Source organism: Heterodontus francisci, chromosome 7 (genome assembly GCF_036365525.1).
Source record: "Heterodontus francisci isolate sHetFra1 chromosome 7, sHetFra1.hap1, whole genome shotgun sequence".
In the NCBI taxonomy this organism is placed as follows: Eukaryota; Metazoa; Chordata; class Chondrichthyes; order Heterodontiformes; family Heterodontidae; genus Heterodontus; species Heterodontus francisci.
The window spans coordinates 21,535,368-21,558,660 of NC_090377.1; the positions used below are offsets into that span (position 1 = coordinate 21,535,368).

The window sequence follows — 23,293 nt, forward strand, 5'->3', positions numbered from 1 at the left end:
TCCTTTGTTAGCCACGGTTGACTGCCTTTACTTTTGGGGTTTTTCTGCCTTGAAGGAGTGTATAGTTGCTGTAAACTATGTCATAATTCTTTGAAGACTATCCATTGTCTCTGCACTGTCATACCTTTTAATGTATTTTCCCAACACACCTCGGCCAATTTGCCCCTCATACCTTCGTAATTTCCTTTGTTCAAATTTAACACCCTGACTTCAGATTGAACTACCTCACTTTCAAACATAATGTAAAATTCTATCCTATTATGGTCACTCATCCCTGAAGGTTCTTTTACAACAAGATTATTAATTACCCCTTTCTCATTACATAATACTAGATCTAAAGTTGGTAGCAGCCATGTCTGCTAGAGCTTTGAAATAGCAATTAGGATGGAGCCAAGTATGCTAGTACATTACACACCACAGAATCCAGCAGCTCTGAGTGAACAACGTTGTTAAGCCATGTTAGAGGTAAAAACAATCCTCTTGCAGAACGATTCTTTTGAAAGAAGGTTAAATGTCATAACTGCATGGAATCATAAAATAATAGAATCATAGAATGGCTGCAGCACGAAGGAGGCCATTTGGCCTATCTAGCCCGTGCTGGCCTTCTGCAAGAGCAATTTAGCTAGTCCTACTGTCCCGCCTTTTCCTCATAGCCTTGCATTTTTTTTCCCTTCATGTGCTTATCCAAGTACCTTTAAAAAACCATGATTGAATCTGCCTCTACTATCCTTTCAGGCTGGGCGTTCCACCTGCTGCATAAAACAATTTTCCTCATGTCGCCTTTATTTCTTTTGCCAATCACTTTATATCTGTGTCCTCCGATTCTTGACTCTTCCTTCAACAGGAACAGATTCTCTCTATCTTCTCTGTCAAGATCTCTCATGATTTTGAACGCCTCTATCAAATCTCCTCTCAACCTTCTCTTCTCGAAGCAAAACACACCCCGCTTCTCCAATTCATCCACGTATCTGAAATTCTTCATCGATCCATTTAGTCAAATGTTGCCTGAAACCAGTAGATGCTGCTAGATTGGTGTCAAGGAGAGGAAAAGGAGGCTTCAGGTCATATCATAGTGTTGTGAGCAATGACCGGGAGGAATAACAAAAATCCAGTGTCCATTAAGTGGATCCTGTCGAGGAATCTGAGAAACAAACTGCACAGATGGAGGGCAAGATGGAGCTTTTAAGTATTTTCCTGTATATTGCAAACAAAAACGGGAAACACAAAACTGGGTTCCCTATATGGCGTTTTAAATATAAATTTGAATTGGTCACTAGGGCTGCAGTCTCTATTTTGTCATCAACAAATGCAGTAACGACAATTGATGTGTTCATATAGACTTCCTAAAGGGCTAGTCTCTGATAATAGACCATCTTTCTCAGTCATACAATGTTTCAATAAGAATGGTATGTCTCATATTACTTCTCCACCCACAGTCAAATGGAGAAACTGAGAGGATTGTGTGTCCATTCAAAACTTCTCCAAAGTAGATCCTGGCATCAGCTGCATTTTGAGTTATCCCATGAACGTCATAGCATTACCCTTATGACACCTGATGAGTTCTTCACTGGAAGAACTCATTTTTATACATTTATACAGAAAACATCTGTGTCGAGAAGAAAACTTGGTAATGCTGAATTGTTAACTGTGGAGGTGTTATTTAACAGAAAATTGGAGCTGTTACGTTTTTAGTTTTGGTGGATGGTTTGCTGTTGAACTGTCATGAGGGCCAATTATGAGACTGCGTCAATTAACTGCCTTTGATGTACTTTGATGTTTTGTGTGACTTCGCATTAAGTAATGTTACAGCTCCTCAGAAACCTTCAGATGTTTCACCTATTCCTGTGTGTGATGAATCAACCACCTCCCAGTAGCTGTCGCTGATTGTGGTGTGAACGCTTCAGGATGTCTTCTGAAGAAAGTTGTGAATTGTGACAGTGTTGAAACCAAACCTAAGAAGTTAACATATGCTGCTCATGATATCGGCTCCCGCTCAAGCACTGTCAACTCTACTTGAAAATATCCACAAAGGTCAAGGAAACCGCAAAATCATTTGATAGTTACGAGTGTTATTGGTTTCACTATGATTCTAGTGTTAGCATAAACAATCTTTCCTGCATATTACCAGATGAGTACATTTTTTTATTCATTCACAGGATGTCAGCGTTGCTGTTAGGCCAGCATTTATTACTCATCCTTAATTGCCCTTGAGAAGGTGGTAGTGAGTTACCTCTTTGAATACAACTAGGTGGCTTCCTAGGCCATTTCAGAGGCAAGTTAAGAGTGAATCACATTGTTGTGGGTCTTGAGTCTTATATAGGCCAGACCAGGTAAGGAACCATTAGTGAACCAGATGACCTTTTATGGCATTTAGGTAGTTTCATTGTCACAATTACTGATACTAGCTTTTTATTCCAAATTTATTTCAGATTAAATACATTTAAATTCCCCAGCTGCAATGGTGGGATTTGAACCTATATCTCTGGATCACTGGTCCAATATCATAACTACTATGCTTCCATATTTATAGTATAATTACTATGCATTTTTCAAAATCATGTTATTGTAAGATGTATGTGCTGAATTTCTTGACGATGTGTTTGAGCAGGTAACCAGGCTCACTTTTGGAGGTGATTATCTATCTACACTTTGGGCTGGATTTTATAGGATTTCTGATGCAAGGAACGATGGTGGGGGACCATGAAGATCAGAATGGATTAGGCCCACCACCGACCCCGATAAAGGCAAGCCGCATCCTGATCTCGGCGGTGGCGGCAAGGCCCCGTGACAGACGAGACCCACATTATAATATGTAAATGGATACATACCATGAATTAATATGCAGGCCACAGCGATTCAGGCAGCAGGCTTCAATTTTCATTCGGACGTGTGGCACTCATGTGCATTCACGTTTACATCCATGCAAAGCTGGCGGCAACAAAGTGTCAGTCCTCAGAGCAGGCGAAGGTGGGTGGGGGCCTCCAATGACCGGAACATAACTCTGCATGAAATAAGGGAGGGACCCTGTGCCCTTCTACCATAAAGCATTTGGCGTTGGTGTGAAGGGGGCTGACCCTGCACTCGGTCAACACTGTTTGGGGGAGGGGGGAGCAATAGCACTCCATGACCCCTTCTGTGTGGGGTATGGGCCAAAAATGGTCTGGGGTCAAAGGTCATATGGCCGAAGGTTGTATCCTCACAACGTCAGTAACATGACCGTGTTCATGCTGCCCCGCTTTCATGCAAAGCTAGTATGGGCGATGTCATATCATACCGTATAGGTGATGATGGAATGCAGCTTAAGCACCAATGTGCATTACTGTCAGCCCAGATAGGTGACATTGATATCCTGTCGGCATCGGGTTCACCTGCAGCATTCAGATGGGGCTGGTCCATCCTGTCACTCTTGATCCAAGTGCCATGAGGAGCCAGAGCCACTTGATGCTGAACAAACAGGCAGGTACAGCCCACGTGGAAGTGTGTGGAAGGGAGCAACAGCCACCAAGATGCGTTCGACGGCAGAGAAGACAGTGGGTCCACAGGCTCCGCATGACATACCTGCACATGTCGGAGCGCCAGTGTCAGAGGCAGTTGCGGATGTCCACAGAAGCTGACGCATCTCTGTGCCCTGCTGAATGATGGGCTGCAGCCGATGGGGTTTGATGAAGACCCTATGCCTGTGGCCTTCCAGGTGACTGCGGCTTTTACCTTCTGCACCTCTGCAACATTCCAGGAATCCACCGGCGACCTTTGTGGCATTTCACAGTCACCAATGCACAGTTGTATCAGGGAGGTCACCAATGCCTTGTACAGGAGGGCCGCTGGATATGTGTGCTTCAGGACAGACCCTGAGAGTCAGTCCCAAAGGGCCGTTGGATTTGGGGTCATTGCAGGAATCCTACAGGTGCAAGGGTTCATCGACTGCACGCATGTGGCCATTAAGGCTCCAGTCGGACAATCAGTGCATTCCTGAATAGAAAGAGTTTTTACTCACTCAACCTGCAGCTATTATGTGACCACAGTAAATGCTTCATGCACTGTGTGAATGCTTTCTAGGCAGCTGCCACGACTCCTTCAGCCTGGGCTCGTCCCAGGTGCCAATGCTCTTCACTGCACCGTCTCAGATCCAGGGTTGTTTTTTTTCAGGACAAGAGCGACCCCTTGAGGACATGGCTCCTGACACCAGTGAGAAACACCGGCAGCAATGCAGAAGAGACATACATAGCCCGCCAGGGCTCGACACAAGCTACCTATGTAGACCATCAGCATGCTTAAGATGTGCTTCCACTGCCTACACAGGTCAGGTGGGGCCATACAGTACTCACCAGAAAGGGTAGCACACATCATTGCTGTGTGATGTGCTGTGCCCAACTTTGCAATACTGAGGGGGGAGGCCTTGCAGGTAAAGTAGAGACATGCTCGCACGATGAGGACACAGAGGAGGTGCAGCAGCACACGCGCATGGGAGGACAGAGATCATCGAGGCATCGCAGACTGGGTGAGCAAAGAGCAAGGGATGCTCGGCAATGCCTTATTGCTGAGCGCTTGCACTATCCCCGAGGTGCAGTATATGCTCCCCATCTCACATATCACCGTGCTGCATCTATTAGGCAGTCTCCTGCAGCTGAGACATCTGTGTGACCATCATTATTGGCAGCAGATGACTGAGCCATTGCCCATGTGACTGCACCCGTGCAGTGCATTCATCATGCATACTGGCATGGCGATGATGTTTATCCATACATTGGCATTGCTCCAGGGCAATGATGTCGTGGGAGGAGTGATAGTCGGCACATGCTGGCATGTGTCATTAACACAGCAAAAAGGAGACATCTGTTAGAAAAACACATTAATGAGAAGTTAATAGAACATATACGGTGCACCCGTGATAACCTATACGTGTCATTGTGTCTTTTTTTAGCGGCTTGCGGGTGCTCTTTTGCTGTGCAACCTGTGTGCTAATAGCTTGACTGGAGGCAGGCTGCTGATCTGGACGCCCTTTGGCTTTAGACGACTTGGGCAGTCATCCTCTGGGCACACAAGGCCTGGAGGACCCGGCTGCCTGAGGGTCTCCTGCACCAGTGCAGAGCTCTCCTCAGACGTAATGGCTGCTGGAGTTGGATTCACTGGCAAAGGGGCTGAGGAACTGGTGTCCACATTAGAATCACCCTGACGGGAGATCCCACATATGGACGGCTGGCTCACCTCCTCCATCTCAAGGCTCAAGGGAACCTCGTTGCTCTCCTTTAACATAGTAAAGCATTCCAAGGGTCTTCACAGGAAAGTTATCAAATAAAGTTTGACATCAAAGCTGGAATTTTACGTGCCACCAGTGGCCCACCTCATCGGGACTTCCACCCCTCTGAAGCAGGAAGTCCCAGGACCAAGAGGACCGGCAGCTCTTCAGTCCCAGCAGCGCCACCGGGAGCGATGGCCTCTGCTGGACTGCACCCAGTGAGAGCAGCAACGTGGTTGTTTCCCTCGGAACAGGCAAGTGGGGATTGGGCCTCACTGGTGATAATCAGTTGGGCCCCGGGCGAGGGGGTGAGGGTCGCTCGAGAGGGCGAAGGGAGGTGTTACAGCAGGGGTGGCTTGTGCTGCTGGGGGACCCTCTGTGGGCACAGAGTGCCTGGTCAGGAGGGCCGTTCCCCCCCCCCCCCCCACAGCCCACAAGGAGGCCGTTAGGTATTACAGGGCGGCCTCGTCGGACACTGAGGTGTCCGTCTGCGGCTGGTAATAAACCAGCGGTGGTGGAAGGAGGTCCTTAAGTGTCAATTAATTGGCCACTTAAGGGGCTCAACTGGACTGGGGTGGGCGGGCATTTGACACCTGCCCTGCTGCTGGTAAAATAGCAGTGGGGGCAGGTATGCGACAGGAATGGCAACCCCGCCTCCCATTCAATTTTATGGTACCCCCCCACCTCCCAGCCAGCTCCCGGTGGGGGAGGAGGGGCTGGGCCTAAAATTCCGACCCAAGCTTCAGAATGAGCTATTGGACAGGTGACCGAAAACTTGGTCAAAGAAATAGGTTTTAACGAGTGTCTTAAAGTGGGAGAGAAAATGGTAGAGAAGCAGAGATGTTTTAAGTGGGAATTCTAGAGCTTCAGGCCTAGGCAACTGAAAGCACACTGCCAATGGTGGAGCAATTAGTGCGATTGGACTTGGACAGGAAATGAAATGGCAGTCGTGTTTTCAGTCATCTGCAATGCTGGATGCCAGCTCATCCCAAGCATTTAGCATTAACATCTACAATTAAAATGCTCCCAAAGTCTACGCAATCATTTACTCGGAAAGCTATTGCATATACTTAAGATGGCAATCGAAAAAAATGTTTTTTTTCAGTTTATACTGAGGCTACTGGGAACCTTAGGTTGCAGTCGACCATGGAGCCAATCTCCACTTCCAATCTCACTTACTGGTGAGGTCTAGGAGTTAGTCAATAACACCAAAGCTGGAAAACTAGTCAGTGCCAGGGGTGCTTCTTTGTGGAACCGAAGCCATGCCATGCAATAAGTGTGGCCCAACTCTGATAAAGCAGATTGTCTCAGCTCAAATCTTTTAGTTTCACTTCCTAGCCCACTATGCAGACTTAGCACCAACTTACTAAAGGTAACTCCCCAATTCCCCTCACCACCACCCTCCCCACCACCCCGACAGTCAATTTATTCCTTGGCCACATGTTCACATACATGACACTTCTAGGCACACTATAAGATATGCCATAATTAATTAATTTGTTCATTAACAGTCCATGATAATAGATCTGTTGTCAGAATAAGCAAAACTCATGAATGACTCCAAACTGTCAATGGCTCTCTGATAAGCTACTAGAATTTGCTTGGTAAGTACACAAGAATCTTTGTGCAGTAAGAGGTGGAGAAATTATTCAACTGAAACAACTAACAGCTTTTGAATATTTCATTTTGACTTACTGACAAAGAGAGAAAAAATATGAAGGTGGAAAATTATTATTTTATATTTTTCTGTCCAACAGAAGATGGCAGAAGCTGCATTTATATATTGGAAAACACGAAAAGCATAGCTACAGAAATAAAATAATTTTTCATTAATTATTTCTTGGGAACAGTTTAAGTCTCTGTGAAGTCTCCATTTATCACATTCTCAGGTAAGTTCCTCGCTGTTTGTGTTAACAATGCAATAGTTTAAATAGTCGCAATGACTTATTATCGGAATAAGTGGCAATTTAAAATAATGAACAAACACGACCTTTTCGAACTGTACTGGTAGGAATGCGATTTGCTTAAGAATATTCTTGACAGGTTTAAAATGGTGACAGGTATAATGCTACTACTTTGTCAGATTTACTATGTTGAAAAAACAACACTAGGTAAACCTCTGCCTTAATTCTAATTATAAGTACATCATTATTTACTTGTCAGTTACAGGTTATTTTAATTAATTTGAACATATGAAAATAACAGGCTGGAAAAGCCCAGCCGATCTATCAAGCTTACCATCATGGCTGAACACTCCTTCCCTTCTCTCCACAGCCTCACTCCCCTCACAACCACCCTCACAGCCATGTAATCTCCTGGGAGTGGCAAATAAACAGTTAAAAAAAATCCACGGCCAACAAACTACTCTGTGAACTCCAGCTTGTGGACTAATTTTAAAGTGGAATAATTAGTGCTATGGTACAGCAGCGATCTCAATGGATTCTTTTAGGTAAACAAGCTACTGTGGTGAAATAGCTGGTGAAGTTGACAATAGTGTTGGTTAAGCTGGTCAATAGTGACCCCTGGAGATTGATAGCAAGGGACGAATAGCGATTGTGGTGCCAGTGAAGGCCACGGTGAAGTGTTTGGCCTTTACTTGGTGGAGACAGTCATTGCGTGGAACTTGTCAGCTCCCATCCCACATTCCTGATCTCAGCAGTTTGTGGATCGTCAGGGCCTGCTACACCAAGAAGAAATGCCCAACCTCCTCTTTGTTCTCTCTCAGTATACCAACTTCACTCTGTAAGTCCTGCCCTGGATTGTGACCTGGATTGTCATAAAAACCCATCTGGTTCGCTGATCAGCTGGGGAGATGGTGGCATTGTGGTAATGTTGCTAAACTAGTAATCCAGAGGCCCAAGCTAATGCCCTGGGGATATAGGTTCAAATCCCACCATGGCAGCAGGCGGAATTTAAATTCAATTAATTAATAAAAATCTGGAATTGAAAGCTAGCCTCAGTAATGTTGACTAGGAAGCTCTAATTGATTGTAGTATGAACATATATGGTTCACTTATGTCATTTAGGGAAGGAAATCCGCCATCCTTACCTGGTCTGGCCTACATGTGATTCCAGACCCACAGCAATGTGGTTGACTCTTAACTGCCCTCTGAAATGGCCTAGCAAGCCACTCAGTTGTAGCAAAATGCAACAGAAAAGTCCTGAAGAGGAAATTTTTACAGTGACTTCTGGAATGAGGCACAGTCAGGAAGTATCAATAGGGCTCCAACATACCCCTCATGGCATGGCCACCTGTGCCCCAATTTTTGACGAGGCATGTGTCCGCTTTAAGTTCTTTGTAATGATCCGCATTTAAAGGCACACACAAAGATGCCAATACATTTGCCAAGCAGCAGCATGACACTCAAGGTACTGGCATTGTTAATGTGTATTCAACCTTCTCAAGCACTATGGGACCAGGCCAGGATTTTATGTGTTCCAGTGAGGCAGGATTGGAGGCGGGGGGGGGGGCACGTAGTATCGCAACGAGTGGTGGGGGCGCAGGGTCGGATTGCCAAACAATCTTCCTGGGGGTGGGATATGCTATTAATGGTTGATTTAGGGCCTCTTCCCGCCGTCGCTGGGATCTTAACAGTAGCGGGCAGCCCTCTGCCACGCGGGGAGGACACCTTGTAACACGTGTCGCCCTGCCTGCGGGGTTACGGATAGGCCCTCCTCGTGGGAGATTTGTGGCCCACGAAGGACCCCGAAGAACCAATTCACCACCCGGGACCCCCAACCTCTGGGCTGTAAGACCACACACGCCACAACCACCACCCCTGCCCTCCACCCCTGCCCTCCAGCCCGGGACCTTCCGGATTGGCCTCAATTACCTCTGGTCTGAAATTCCTGCACTGGGCCTGGGTCCAAGGCCTCTGCAGTACCAGAGATGGCCACTGTTCCCTGTGGCACTCCTGATACTGCTGAGCTGCTGTACCTCTGATTAGCCGGCAGCTCCTCGAGGCGGGATCCCCTTCTTTAAAAGGATAGGGATCCTGGAGTGGGAAACCTGGAGGTTAAAAGACTGGAGGATCATTCTCGGGGTGGGGGCGGGTGCACGAAAGGCCGAGGCGGGGTCCCCCCCACCTTTTCGGCCCGGCACTGGGAGCCCCGCCTCCAACATAAAATGCAGTCCCAGATGTTCCTTTTCTCTTCGTGTAGAATTCTACCAACATAAAATAACTGCCACCAGAACAAGCATAAGCATCTGAGATCACTAGCTCAATTATGAGTACAGGAGTAAAGATGTCTTGTTGATGGAATTTTCTGAGCACGTTACTTGTAGCATAGATAAAGGAGAACCAGTGGGTGTGGTGTATTCGGATTTTCTTGGATTTTTTTTGACAAGGTCCCAAACAGGTGGTTAGTAAACAAAATTAGAGCACGTGGGATTGGGGGTAATCTGCTGCTATGCATTGAGAATTGATTAACAGAGAGAAAGCAGAGAGTAGGAATAAATGGGTCATTCTTAGGATGTCAGGCTGTTACTAGGAGGTACCCCAAAGATCAGGGCCACAGCTGTTCACAATCTATATAAATGATTTGCATGTGGGGACCAAATGTTACTATTTCCAAATTTACTGATGACATCAAACTAGGTGGGAATGTAAGTTGTGAGGAGGAAAAAAGGAGGCTTCAAGGGGATTTGTACAGGCTACCTGGGCAAGAACATGGCAGATGGAATATAATGTGAGTTATAATGAATAAGTGTGAAGTCATCCACTGGTAGAAGAAAAACAGAAAGGCTGAGTATTTCTTAAATGGTGAGAGGTTGGGAAGTATTGATGTCCAAAGAGACCTGGGTGACCTTCTTCATCAGTCACTAAAAGCTAGCATGCAGGTGCAGCAAGCAATTAGGAAGGCAAATGGTATGTTGGCCTTCATTGCAAGGGGATTTGAGTACAGGAGTTAGGATGTCTTGTTGCTATTGTGTAAAGCTTTGGTGAGACTGCACCTGGAGTATTGTGAACAGTTATGGTCTCCTTATCTAAGGAAGGATATACTTGCCAAAGAGGGAGTGCAATGGAGGTTCACCAGACTGACCCTGGGATGATGGAGTTGTCTTGTGAGGAGAGATTGCAGAAATTAGGCCTGTATGTTCTTTCGAAGGTTGAGAGGTGATCTCACTGAAACTTAGAAAATTCTTACAGGGCGTGCAGGGTAGATGTGGATAGGATGTTTCCTCTGGCTGGTGAGTCTAGAACCAGGGAACACAGTCTCAAAATAAGGGGTAGGCCATTTAAGACTGAAATAAGGAGGAATTTCTTTACTCAGAGGATGGTGAATCTGTGAAATTCTCTACCCCAGAGGGCTGCAGAAGCTCAATCATTGAACATGTTCAAGACAGAAATCTATAGATTTCTGGATACTAATGACATCAAGGAATACGGGGATAGTGGGCAAAAATGGTGCAGAGGTAGATGATCAGCTATGATCTGTTTGAATGGTGGAGCAGGCTCGATGGGCCGAATAGCCTACTCCTGCTCCTATTTCCTATGATCCTGTGATCCTATATACATAGAAATGAATCATAGAATCATACAACACAGAAGAAGGATATTCAACCCATCATACCTGTGCCAGCTCTTTGAAAGAGCTATCCAATTAGACCCACACCCAACAGCCTTGGAAATTTTCTCCTTTTCAAATATTTACCCAATTCTCTTTTGAAAATGATTACTTTCAGGCAGTGCATTCCAAATTAAGTACAATATCATAACCAAAGTCATTTGGCTGGATTTTGTGCCCATGATCAGGCTCCGAACCAAAATGGTGGGGGAGCCCTCCACACCACCCCACCCCCACTCCCCACCTTCCAGCGCTATTCCATAGTGCTGGGCCAATTAACCGCACAGTGCAGGGATCCCCATCCCTTTAAAGATAGGGATCCCACCTCCAAGAACTGCCAGCCAATCACAGGACCGGAAGCTTAGCAGTATTGGCAGCGCCACTGGGAGTGGTGGCCACTGCTGGGATTGTAAGAGGCCTTGGACCCAAGCCCAGCAGTGGAGCCCGGATCCAAGATAAGTGAGGCAGGGTCCCGAGGGCCAGTCCGAAGGTCCCGGTGAGGTAGGGGGGAGTGGATGGTGGTGGGAGGGTGGGCATTAAGTGCATGGGGGAGGTGGTTCAGGGAGTTTCAGGTTTTCCTGGCAGGGCCTTCCGTAGATCCCAAGTCCACAAGGAGGCCGCCTCGTTTTACTGGACGACATCCCTGCTTGGCGGAGACACCCCCCTGCCACTGGTTAAATCCCAGCAGTGGGAGGGAAGAGGCCCTTAAGTGGCCATTAATAGGCCACTTAAGGGCCTCAGTTGGCCTCTGGGCAGGAAGGCTGTTGTTGGCCTATCCCTCCCCTGACGAAATTCTGTTGTGACGAGGAAAAGATGAGCCCTCTGCGCCCCGCCTCCTGTTGCAATTCCATGGGCCCTCCCGCCTCCAAACTTGTCTCGGGGTTGCCATAAGATTCTGCCCATAGAGTCATTTACGGCATAGAAGGATGTCATTCGGCCCATCGAGTCCATGCCAGTAGAGCAATCCAGTCAGTCCCACCCCCCCATTCGATCTCCGCAGCCCTGCAAATTTATTTTCTTCAAGTTCCCATCCAATTTCCTTTTGAAATCATTGATTCTCTGCTTGCACCACCTTCGTGGGCAATGAGTTCCAGGTCATTATCACTTGCTGCGTAAAAACGTTCTTCCTCACATTCCTCCTGCATCTCTTGGCCAAAACATTCAATCGTTATCCCCTAGTCCTTGTACCATCAGTTAAGTAAAGAGAAACTTTGCTTACCTGTAATCTTGCCTAGAATCAGAAATTTAATGGCATCGAACTCCATATCTGTAACTGGGGGGAGTTTGTACTTCACAGTAGCAAATTGGTCAATCTGTAAATAAAGGGTAGAAATATTAAATGCCACATCGTGTTCCTGTGGTACACTCTCAGTTTCCGCTGCATTATTTAGCATTGATCAATATATGTTTCAGACAGCAACTTTTGGAGGAGCGATTCTTTTTGCAATATCACGAATACTGTTTATTTTCAATTTAAAGCAAGATATCAATTCATCCATTTCTCTCTCGGTTTTATAAAAACTTTAAATGCAGGGACAAAAGCACAACGTAGCAGTAAATCTGTAATAGTACCAGATCATCTGTGATAATTGGAGTGACATCGCAAAATATTGATAGAGCTGAGCCATACGGGTCTAGGAGCCACCTGGTTTGTACTGAATTCATGCAGGGTGCTATTAGCTATTAGCAGAAAAACAGTTGCTCTCGGTTGTCAACCATGACTCAATGGTAGCGCTCTTGCCTCTGAGCCAGAAGGTTCAAAGTTGCACTCTAGAGACTTGAGCGCAAAACTCTAGGCTGACACTCCGGTGCAGTACCAGAGGAGTACTACTCTGTTAGAGGCAACATCTTTCAGATGAAACATTAAACTGATGCCCTTCCTGTCCATTCAGGTGGATATAAAAGATCCCAATGAAATCATAGACCCTGACCAAAAGCCAATGCCTTTGGATAGGGGAAGATAGGTGAAACTAGAAAATCAGATCTTACTAAACTTATATAATAAAAGCAAAATACTGTGGACGCTGGAAATCTGAAATAAAAACAAGAAATGCTGGAAATACTCAGCAGGTCTGGCAGCATCTGTGGAGAGAGAAGCAGAGTTAACGTTTCAGGTCAGTGATCCTTCTTCAGAACTCCAGTTAACTCTGCTTCTCTCTCCACAGATGCTGCCAGACCTGCTGAGTATTTCCAGCATTTCTTGTTTTTATTTCTTACTAAACTTATACATGTTCTTGAATGCTTCTGATTGATTTGATGAGCACAGTGTCATATAAAACAAATGAACTGCTAATATCTACAACATTTTACTGTGAAGAAGCAAATCCTAATGCTTCAAAAGATTATCAATGAAATTGGAGTCAGCTGTGGCTCAGTTGGTAGCACTCTTGCTTTTAAGTTAGAAGGATGTGGGTTTAAGTCCCATTCTGGAACCATTCTGGAAGAAGTGCTCCTTCACAGCAAAATGTTGTTGCTATTAGCAGTTCATTTGTTTTATATGACACTTTGCTCATCAAATCAAACAGAAGCATTCAAGAGAACAAAAATCTAGGCTGGGAATTCAGTGGAGTACTGGGGGCGTGCTGCACTGTTCAAAGTGCTGTCGTTAGGATGAGAAGTTATATCTGAAAGGAACAATGGAACCTATCCCTGGTATCCTGGTCAATATTTGTTCCTCAATCAAATCACAAAACAGATTATCTGGTCATTAGCACATTGCTGTTTGTGGGAGCTTGCTGTACACAAATTGGCTGCCACGTTTCCTACATTGTAACAGTGATAACATTTCACAGGTACTTCATTGGCTGTAAAGCACTTTGGGACATCCTGGGGTTGTGAAAAGTGCAACATAATTGCAAGTCTTTTTTATTTCTGTAAGCAGACAGGAAAATTGAGAAGAAACCATCTCCATTTTATCTTTTAGGTACTGGTGAGATAAGGGTTATTCATATATAAGAATAGTCATAGGCAGAGAAACGGTTTTTTTATTTGTTCTTAGGATGTGGGTGTCACTGGCTCAACCAGCATTTATTGCCCATCCCTAATTGCCCTTGAATGGAGTGGCTTGCTAGGCCATTTCAGAGGGCATTTAAGAGTCAACCACATTGCTGTGGGTCTGGAGATACATGTAGGCCAGACCAGGTAAGGACAGCAGATTTCCTTCCCTAAAGGACCTTAGTGAACCAGATGGGTTTTTACAACAATCGACAATGGTTTCATGGTCATCATTAGACTAGCTTTTTAATTCCAGATTTATGTACCCTTAGCAATCGCTATACTATTTCTTTGAGGATTTTTTTTTTTGCAGCACTAGTACCCATTTGGTTTAATTTATTTTGTCCACTAAGTTTAACACTCCACTTAAAGTCTTTGTCTTAATCCCTGCCTGTGCTATTTTAACATCGAAATTACTTTGAAAAGATTAATAATTGTGTTAAAATATTACAGACATGAATTCACACTAACCTGTTAATTGGTTGTCCAAAAGTAATGCATGGAGGAAATTAGTCCAATGAAAAAGAAAGCTAAATTGGTCAGTTAGTCATCATTTGTTGAACTACAGCACTCATATTTTATCACAGGTTATGGTACTTACTAATCCTTAAGGACTATATGAAAAATAATTAACAATTCTATTCATTTATTCTGGTGGTGGATTAGTAAAAGATTTATTTCATCATAAATTTCCCTCAAAATTTCTTGAAGATCTCCATTATTTTCCTGCCTAAAGTTGAGTCTCACACATAACCTATCCAGCTGGAAACTGATGGGATGTAGGCTACAATAATTAGTACATTTCATTTTGTTTATTTCCGAATAAATTATTATGCAGTATTTACTAGCCATATGTACAGTGTTATTTTCTTTAAAGATATACAGCATGCTGCCTGTCAAATATGAAATGAATCAAGATTACTGTTCAATAAAACAAGCCTGACAAGTCCATAAAATATTTAGCTCCTTCTGTCACCACAAAAAAAAAAATTTTGAAGGCATACATTGTGTAAATTACAGCATCTACTCCAAGGAGAACTCTCTTGCCTGTGTTGATGCATGCAACCAGTTGACCAATGACATGTGAGCACCTTGTAGGTATGTCCATCTAAATAGGAAAATTGAATATCTCTGTTGGCGCATGCAGAGGCACACATCTTGTCCTCAGGGGTCTCCTGTTGGTTTCCATTGAAGTCTTTGATGATATCCAGCTCTATCCCTCCCACACCTCTCTCAATCCCTCCCATACCTCTCTCAATCCCTACGCTGTTTACGTGCTGTCAGATTGCTTGTCCGACATCCATTCTCAGATTAGCCTTAATTTCCTTCAGTTAACCATGAAAAAACCTACCAAAAACTCAATACTTCCGCCCTTAATTCTATCCCACTTCCTGGTCACCATCGCAAACTGAAGCAGATTATTCAATACTACATCCTCACCTCCAACTTTGATGCCATATTCCCCACTAAAAACATTACTTTCTCTCACCCTGGTCATTCCCCTTGGTACGGCTTTCATCTCCACTCTCTTAAGTCTAAGGGATGCAGACCTGAAGGAATATGGCAGACAACTAGTTTAGCCATTCACCACCAGATCTGGCTGGACCTTGTAAAACACTATTAGGTCCTGCTCTCATCTCCCAAAATTGCTTACTGTTCCAGCGTCATTCTGGAATGCTAAGATAACCCCTAGTTTCTTTTCTCTACCCAAACTGTCTTCTTAAACCCCTCTCGCCTGTCTCCTCCACCCTCACTTCCAACAACCGATGCGAGGAGCTCATGTAAAAGCAAAATATTGTGGATGCGGTAATCTGAAATAAAAACCGAAAATGCGGAAATACTCAACAGGTCTGGCAGCAACGTTTCAGGTCTGTGAGCTTTCATCAGAACTGGGAAAAGTTAGCAACGTAACAGGTTTTAAGCAAATAAAAGGGAGGAGGGTGGGGACAAAGAACAAAAGGGAAAGTCTGTGATAGGGTGGAAGACACGAGAGATTAAATGTCAAAAAAAGTTGGTGGTGTAGGGCTGAAGGGAGTGGTAATTGGACAAGTTAAGAAACAAAAGATGTGTCTAGAGGAGGTGTGAATGATAGAATGATGAACAGTCCATCCTGAAAGCAAAAACAAGAGGAAAATGAGAGTCAAACCAAACCAAGCAAGGATAAAGAAAATGAAATAGGAGCAGAGGTTACAGTCTGAATTTGTTAAACTCCGTGTCGAGTCCATAAGAATGTAAAGTGCCTAATCAAATGATAGAAACATAGAAAATAGGAGCAGGAGTAAGCCATTCAGCCCTTCGAGCCTGCTCCACCATTCATTATGATCATGGCTGATCATCCAACTCAGTAACCTGTTCCCCCTTTCCCCCCATAGCCCTTGATCCCTTTCGTCCCAAGAGCTATATCTAACTCCTTCTTGAAAACATACAATGTTTTGGCCTCAACTGCTTTTCCCTAAGTTTATGGTGAGCTTAATTTTGGAACACTGCACCAGGCCGTAAACAGAGAGGTGAGCGAGAATAAGGTGAAGAATTAAAATGACAAGTGTCCGTAAGCTCAGGGTCACACTTTCAGACTAAATGCAAGCGTGACTCCAAAGAGCTTATGGACTTCTTTGTCACTAAGACTGAGACCATCCAATCAGCTTCCTCTGCCACTTCACTCCCTTCCCCTTGCCCACTGGGCCAAACCCCCTCTAAAGTTTCCCCCCTGCCAAAGTCCTGAACTCACTGTTTCCTAGTTTCTCTCCTATTCCCCACCCCCCCCCCCCCCCCACCACCTTGCCCTCTCCAAGCTCATCTTGTCCTTGAAATCCAACTACCTGCTCCCTTGACCCTATTCCTACTAAATTTCTGACTACCCAACATCCCTCCTGGTTCCCTTGTTAGCTGATATTGTTAATGATTCTCTCTTCAGATATTGTTCCTCTCTTCTTCAAATCTGTCAGCATCACTCCTGTCCTCAAAAAAAAAACCCTTGACGCAAATGTCCTTGCAAACTACTGCTGCATCTCCAACCTCCCTTTCTTCTCCAAAGTCCTTGAATGTGTTGTCGCCTCCCAAACCCATGGACATCTTTCCCAGAACTCCATTTTGAATCCGTCCAATCAGGTTTTCACCCCTGCCGCAGTACAGAGATGGCTCTTATCAAAGTCCCAAATGATATCCTATGTGATTGTGACAAAGGTAAACTTTCCCTTCTCATCCTTCTCAAGCTGTCTGCAGCCTTTAACACAGTTGATAACATCATCCTCCTTCAATGCCTCTCCACCATTGTCCAGGTGGGTGGGACAGCACTTGCCTGGTTCCATTTTTATCTACCTAATCATAGCCAGAAAATGGCTTCTCTTCCTGCTCTCGCACCATTACCTCTGGTATTTCCTAAGGATCTATCCTTGGTCCCTCCTATTTCGTTTCTATGTGCTGCCCCTCAGTGAAATCATTCAAAAACAGAACATCAGTTTACTGACGACCTTCAGCTCTACCTCGCCACTACCTCTCTTAACTCTTCCACTGCCTCTAAATTATCAGACTGCTTATTCGACATCCAGTACGGATGGGCAGAAATTTCCTCCAATGAAATATAAGACAGACCAACGCCATTGCCTTTGATCCCTGCTGCAAAATCCATTCCCAACTATCGATTTTATCCCCTCTCCTTGGCAACTGTTTGAGGCTGAACCAGACTGTTCGCGCCCTTAGTGTCATATCTGTCCCCGAGGTAAGTTTCTGACCGTATATCCGCACCATCACTAAGACCACCTATTTCCACCACAGTAACATCTACTGTCTCTGCACCTGTCTCAGCTCATCTCCTGCTGAAATCTCAACCATGCCTATATTACCTTCAGACTTGACAATTCCAATGCACTCCAATCGCCCTCCTATATTCTAGCCTCCATAAACTTGATGTCATCCAAATCTCAGCTGCCCGTCTTTACTTGCACCATGTCCAGTTCACCCATCATCCCTGTGCTTGCTGACCTACACTGCCTCTCAGTTAAGTAACACTTCAATTTTAAACTCTCATTCTTGTTTTGAAATACCTCCATGGTCTCACCCCAGAGCCCTCCAAGATATTTGAGCTCCTCTAATTCTTGGTTTCTTGAGCATCCCTGATTTTAATCTTTCCACCATTGGTGGCCTTCAGTTGCCTAGTCCCTCTGCTCTGGAATTCCCTCCCTAAACCTCTCTGCCGCTCTACCTCTCTTTCATCCTTTAAGGTGCCCCTTAAAATATAGTTCTTTGACCAAGCTTTTGGTCATCTGCCCTAATATCTCCTAATGTGGTATGGTGTTAAGAGTTGCTTATAACACTCCTGTAAAATGCCTTGGGACATTTTATTATGTTAAAAGTACTATAAAAATACAAGTTGTTGTTGTTGATGAGGCTCAGTGTCCTGCTTGACATTGAATTGAGCCTCCATCATAAAGTCCATCTATGTAGCATTATCTTCCTGTACCTCTACCTCAGTCCACCTGCTACTAAAAGCCTTTGTCACCTCCAGACTTGATTATTCCAATGGTCTCCTAGCTAGGACCCATTTAACTTCCTCCATAAACATCAGCCCATCCAAAATTCTGATGCCTGTATCCTAGCCTATACATTGTCCCATCACGACTATCCTTGCTGACCTACATTGACTCCCTGTTCCCTCCCATCACAGATTTAAAATTATTATCCTTATATTTTATTCATCCATTGTCAGCCCCTTTCCTATCACTGTAACCTCCTCCACTCCTCCATGGACTCTCTATTTTCTGTTACTGGCCTCTTGTGCATCTCTGTATCTCACCCTCCCTTTGCCCTATCACTAACACTGTGCTTTCTGCAGCCTAGTTTCCACTCTCTGGAATCCTCCTGCTGTTTTAAGACCCTCCTTAAAACCTAACCTTTTTCCCCCAATCTTTGGTTACTCCTCCTAATCACTCCTTTTTTGGCTCTGCATCCCTCCTCCTCAAGTCTCTATGAAATTATTTTGGCATGTTTTCTATGTTAAGGATACCATGTAAAATCATTGGAAAAAGGAAGGTTGAAAGGTGATACAATTGCTGTTTTCAGGATTTTAAAGGGACTAGATAATGTCTGATGACAAGCTGTTTCACCTTATGGAGAACATAATAAAACACTCGTTAGGCCACAGCTAGAGTATTACCTACAGTTCTGGTCACTGCATTGCAGGAATGATGTAATCACACTAAAGAGGATTCAGAGGACATTTACAAGGATATTGCCAGGAATGGAGAATTTTAGCAATAAGGAAGGATTGGATAATTTGAGTTTGTTTTCTTTGGAGGGGAGATTCAAAGTGACCTTTATAAAATTATAAGGAGCCTAGATAGAGTAGATAGGAAGGACTAAAGAAGTCAATAACCAGGGGGCATAGATTTAAAGTAATTGGTAGAAGGATTAGAGGGGAGTTGAAGAGAACTTTATTTTCATCCAGAGGATGGTGGGGTTCTAGAATTCACCACCTGAAAGGGTGGTTGAGGCAAAAACCTTCATCACATTTACAAAGTAGTTAGATATATACTTGAAGTGTCGTAACCTACAGAACTACAGACCAAGATCTGGAAGGTGGGATTAGGCTGGATAACTCTTTTTCAGCTGGCATAACAGGCCAAATTACCTCTTTCTGTGCTGTAAATTTTCTATGTTTTTATGTTCCTATGCTATTAGTAGAACCAATGGACACAAGGTATGGTTGGAGGGGGGATAAATTCAAAACTAATCTGCAGAAACATTATTTCAGTGAGCGAATGGTAAATATATGGAACAGGCTTCCCAGGGAGTGAGGTGGGGATTGGGGGTGGGGGGCAGTGGGAACAGTCAACGTTGCTTCATTCAAATATGAAATAGATAGATTTCTTTAAGAAAACAATATTTTGAAATACAGTGTATGAGACATGTGCTAAGTACAGCATGCGTGCAAAGGTGATGTTAGACCTATAGTTCTCAAAGCTTTCCACCACTAGGGTTTTCCTAATGTCATGCCTGCATGTGATGTAGACTAATTACTAGAGACTGATCGCTATGATTAGTCAACAATTCCATTCCATCATGCAACTTCTAGGATAGTTGAAGGCGAACTAGTTGGACCTGGGACTTTTTCTATCTAGTAATTCCTATGTACCAAGCTGGTGCTGTGCATTTGGAGAACTGTAATATGGGAAAGCCCGTAATTTATTTGAGAACAGAGGCCATAATGAGCTTAGCACACACATGGTGCACTCACTCTGAGCAACACAACACTTTGGGATATTATAGAGTGCAATAAGTCAGGACGACATGGAGCAGGTCTCAATGAAATGAAACTTATTTCTTTAGCCCTTCTTTCATCTTAAAAACTGTATCAACTAATTTTAACGTATCTGATTGGAGGTGTTTCTTCGACATCTCCTGGAAGTATAGCCGCTTATTTCTGCCTACATGCATGCCAATTTATGTCATTTGATGATCGCTAATTCTGAAGGAGCTGGAGCATTGCTGTGTGTCGTCACTGTAAAAAGCCCCATCAAAGCAAGTGCCTTAGTTTCCATGTTGTCACTTGAACATGGTACAGATAGCAGATAACCAGTGAAATGAGGTTGTTGAGATCTTGACAAGAGGAAAGTGCAGACAGAATTCAGGCACTTATAGGCATGGATGCTGTAACTGTGGAAAATTGTACATTGCAGACGACTACAGGTAGTTTCATTAGCCCAGACACCCTCAGGGCATAGCAAGTCAAGTTGGAGAAATGCAAGTTCTCAGCACTGGTACCTACACCAATTAAACTAGAGTCACTGTTCTCATTACTTAAACATTACCCCGACAAAGCCATGGAGAAGCTTTTAGCTAACGGCTTCCAGGAAGCCTTTCAGATCCATTTCAAAAGATACAGAGCCTCCGCAGCAGTCAGAAATGTAACAACAGAAAAAGCAGGACAAGATAGTTGAAGGATGCAGAACAGGCAGGATTGCAAAATTCCTTAACACCCTCTTCCAAACTGTGGCATCTTATCTATACGGATATGTGACATTGTCTGAAGTCCTTTGGCTTATAGAACACTTCACTTATCTACAGGCAAATCTATTAACGGCATCTTTAGTATAATGTATGTTAGAAAATCAGACTGACTGCTCTCAATAAACACAGATACAGGCACAAAATCTATCTACTTTTGTATCCATAGATAAATAATCTCCCGACTGAAAAATTATTTCTATTTATTCTGGCATTTCCTTATCGAGGCCTTCAGCTTGTATGAGAGGACTGGTGCTGTTTGTATCTAAGTTTCAAATGTGAATATAGTATTCTAATGTGTAAATTAGTCCAAAGTTCTCCAAAGAAGAATAGATAACTTATTTAATTCAATCTTTTTGCAGTGTATAGCAATCCTGAGTGCGCATGTGTACGGGCACCAAGAAAAATTGCAACATGTGACATAATCACATCATTACCCTCTTATTTAAATCTCCCCACCCATTTTAGGGGGGGCTTTTCTACCATCACCCTGGTAACGATGACACTAAAGTAGATGGGAATCTGATATGGAGATTGGAATTCCAAACCCCCTCCCCACTCCTCTGACTGAATACAAGTTGTTACTGTTACAACTTGGTGTCATATTTGACCCTGAGCTGAGCTTCCGACCACATATCCACGCCATCACTAAGACCACCTATTTGCACCTCCGTAATATCATCCAACTCTGCCCCTGCCTCAGCTCATCTGCTGCTGAAATCCTCATCCATGCCTTTGCTACCTATAGACTTGACTATTCCAATGCACTCCTGGCTGGCTTCCCACTTGAGGTCATCCAAAACTCACCTGCCCTTGTCCTTACACCAAGTCCTGTTCACTTATCACCCTTGTGCTTGCTGACCTGCAGTGGCTCCCAGTTAAGCAATGCTACGATTTTAAAATTCTCATCCATGCTTCCTGGCCTCACCCCTCCCTATATCTGTGATCTCCTCCAGCCCACAACCTCTGAGAAATCTGCGCTCCTCTAATTTCCACCTCCTGAGCATCCCCGATATTAATCGCTCCGCCATTGGCAGCTGTACCTTCAGCCCTAAGCTCTGGAATTTCCTCTCTAAATCTGTTGACCGCTCTACCTCTTTTTCCTCCTTTAAGACACTCCGTAAACCTACCTCTTTAACCAAGCTTTTAGTCATCTGCTGTAATATCACCTTATGTGGCTTGGTATCAAATTTTGCTTTATAATGCTCCTGTGAAGCACGTTGGAACACTTTATTACATTAAAGGCTCTGTATAACTACAAATTGTTGTTGTTGAATACCATGCGAAAATCAGACAGTAAGAATAGGAATATCCAAACTTCAGCACCAGCATCAAACACTCCCAGATAAGTTGCAACACGGGCATTTGCAGAGTAAATCTCCCTCCGCTCTGGGCCCGATTCCTTTTGCTCCACCATTGGCTGCTGTGCCTTCAGTTGCCTAGGCCCTAAGCTCTGGAATTCCCTCCCTAAACATCTCCATCTCTCTATCTCTCTCTTCACCCTTAAATCACTCCTTAAAACCCACTTCTTTGACCAAGCTTTAGGTCTTGGATATCTCTTTATGTGGCTCTGCATCACATTTTGTCAGAAAATGCCTCTGTGAAGTCCCTTGGACGTTTTACTAAGTTGAAGGTGCTATAATAATGCAAGCTTTTGGCGTTGGTGTTCTAGCAACTCTCAATCTCAAATAATCAACATTTGCTTTTCAAATGTTCCACTTTTTAAACATGCTTTAATAGTGATTGTCAAATTAATGCCAGACTGTATGAAATTGGAATTTAGTTCTATTTTGTCAGGAATTTTGTACTCTTGCTCAACCACTAGAAACTGGACTGATAATATTCACACTCATTCTATGTAGATTCCATAAAGCCTATGGTTAGAGGAAGATTTTATCCTACCAGTCTGGGCTGAACCCAGGTGCAATAGGATACAGAACAATACTCGAACCCATTGGACTATTGCCATCACACAGAAGTACACCTCCATCTACTGGTAGGTGCTATTACTACATGATAGCATTGTGAAGAGTCACGTAGGTTGGCTTTTCCTTGGACTGTTTTTCTATTTCCCCACATGCTGAGGCCAGTATTCCTGTTCCTAAATGCCTGACAGAGCAGAAAATTCAGTACAGCGGCAGTATCTGTATTGCTGCAGTTGCTCAAAGGAGCAGGTGAGATGCCTACTGCCAAAGTTGTAGTTGTGTCTCGGACTCAGACCAGCTGATGTTTTATCAAATTTCCGATGTTTCCTTAGAGTCTTTTCTGTCCGAGGTATGAGTAAGGAGGGGCCAGCTCTTAGGAATGAAAGAAAGGAGGTGGAACAAGAATGCAACATAGGTATTTTGCACTTTGGAAGGTGGTGGTAATGGCACTCAATGTCACCTGCATCATGCTACGTGTGGTGGTGCCATGTAGAAAAAGATTTGATGATTTCAAAGACGACAGAAGATAGCAGCACCCAGTCAAATCTTAAGACAATGTAAAGAGCAT

At 44.1% G+C, this 23,293-nt stretch overlaps 1 protein-coding gene across 1 annotated transcript in view; it reads right to left on the reverse strand.

Moving 5' to 3' along the window:
* LOC137371883 (contactin-associated protein-like 5) overlaps nucleotides 1-23,293 on the reverse strand; it is a gene marked incomplete at its 5' end in the record, with an annotated part of 700,863 nt that overhangs the window by 99,223 nt on the left and 578,347 nt on the right. Inside the window, one exon of the mRNA XM_068034867.1 lies at nucleotides 12,024-12,117. Coding sequence (XP_067890968.1) covers nucleotides 12,024-12,117 — 94 coding nt within the window. The remainder of the gene's footprint in view (nucleotides 1-12,023; nucleotides 12,118-23,293) is intronic.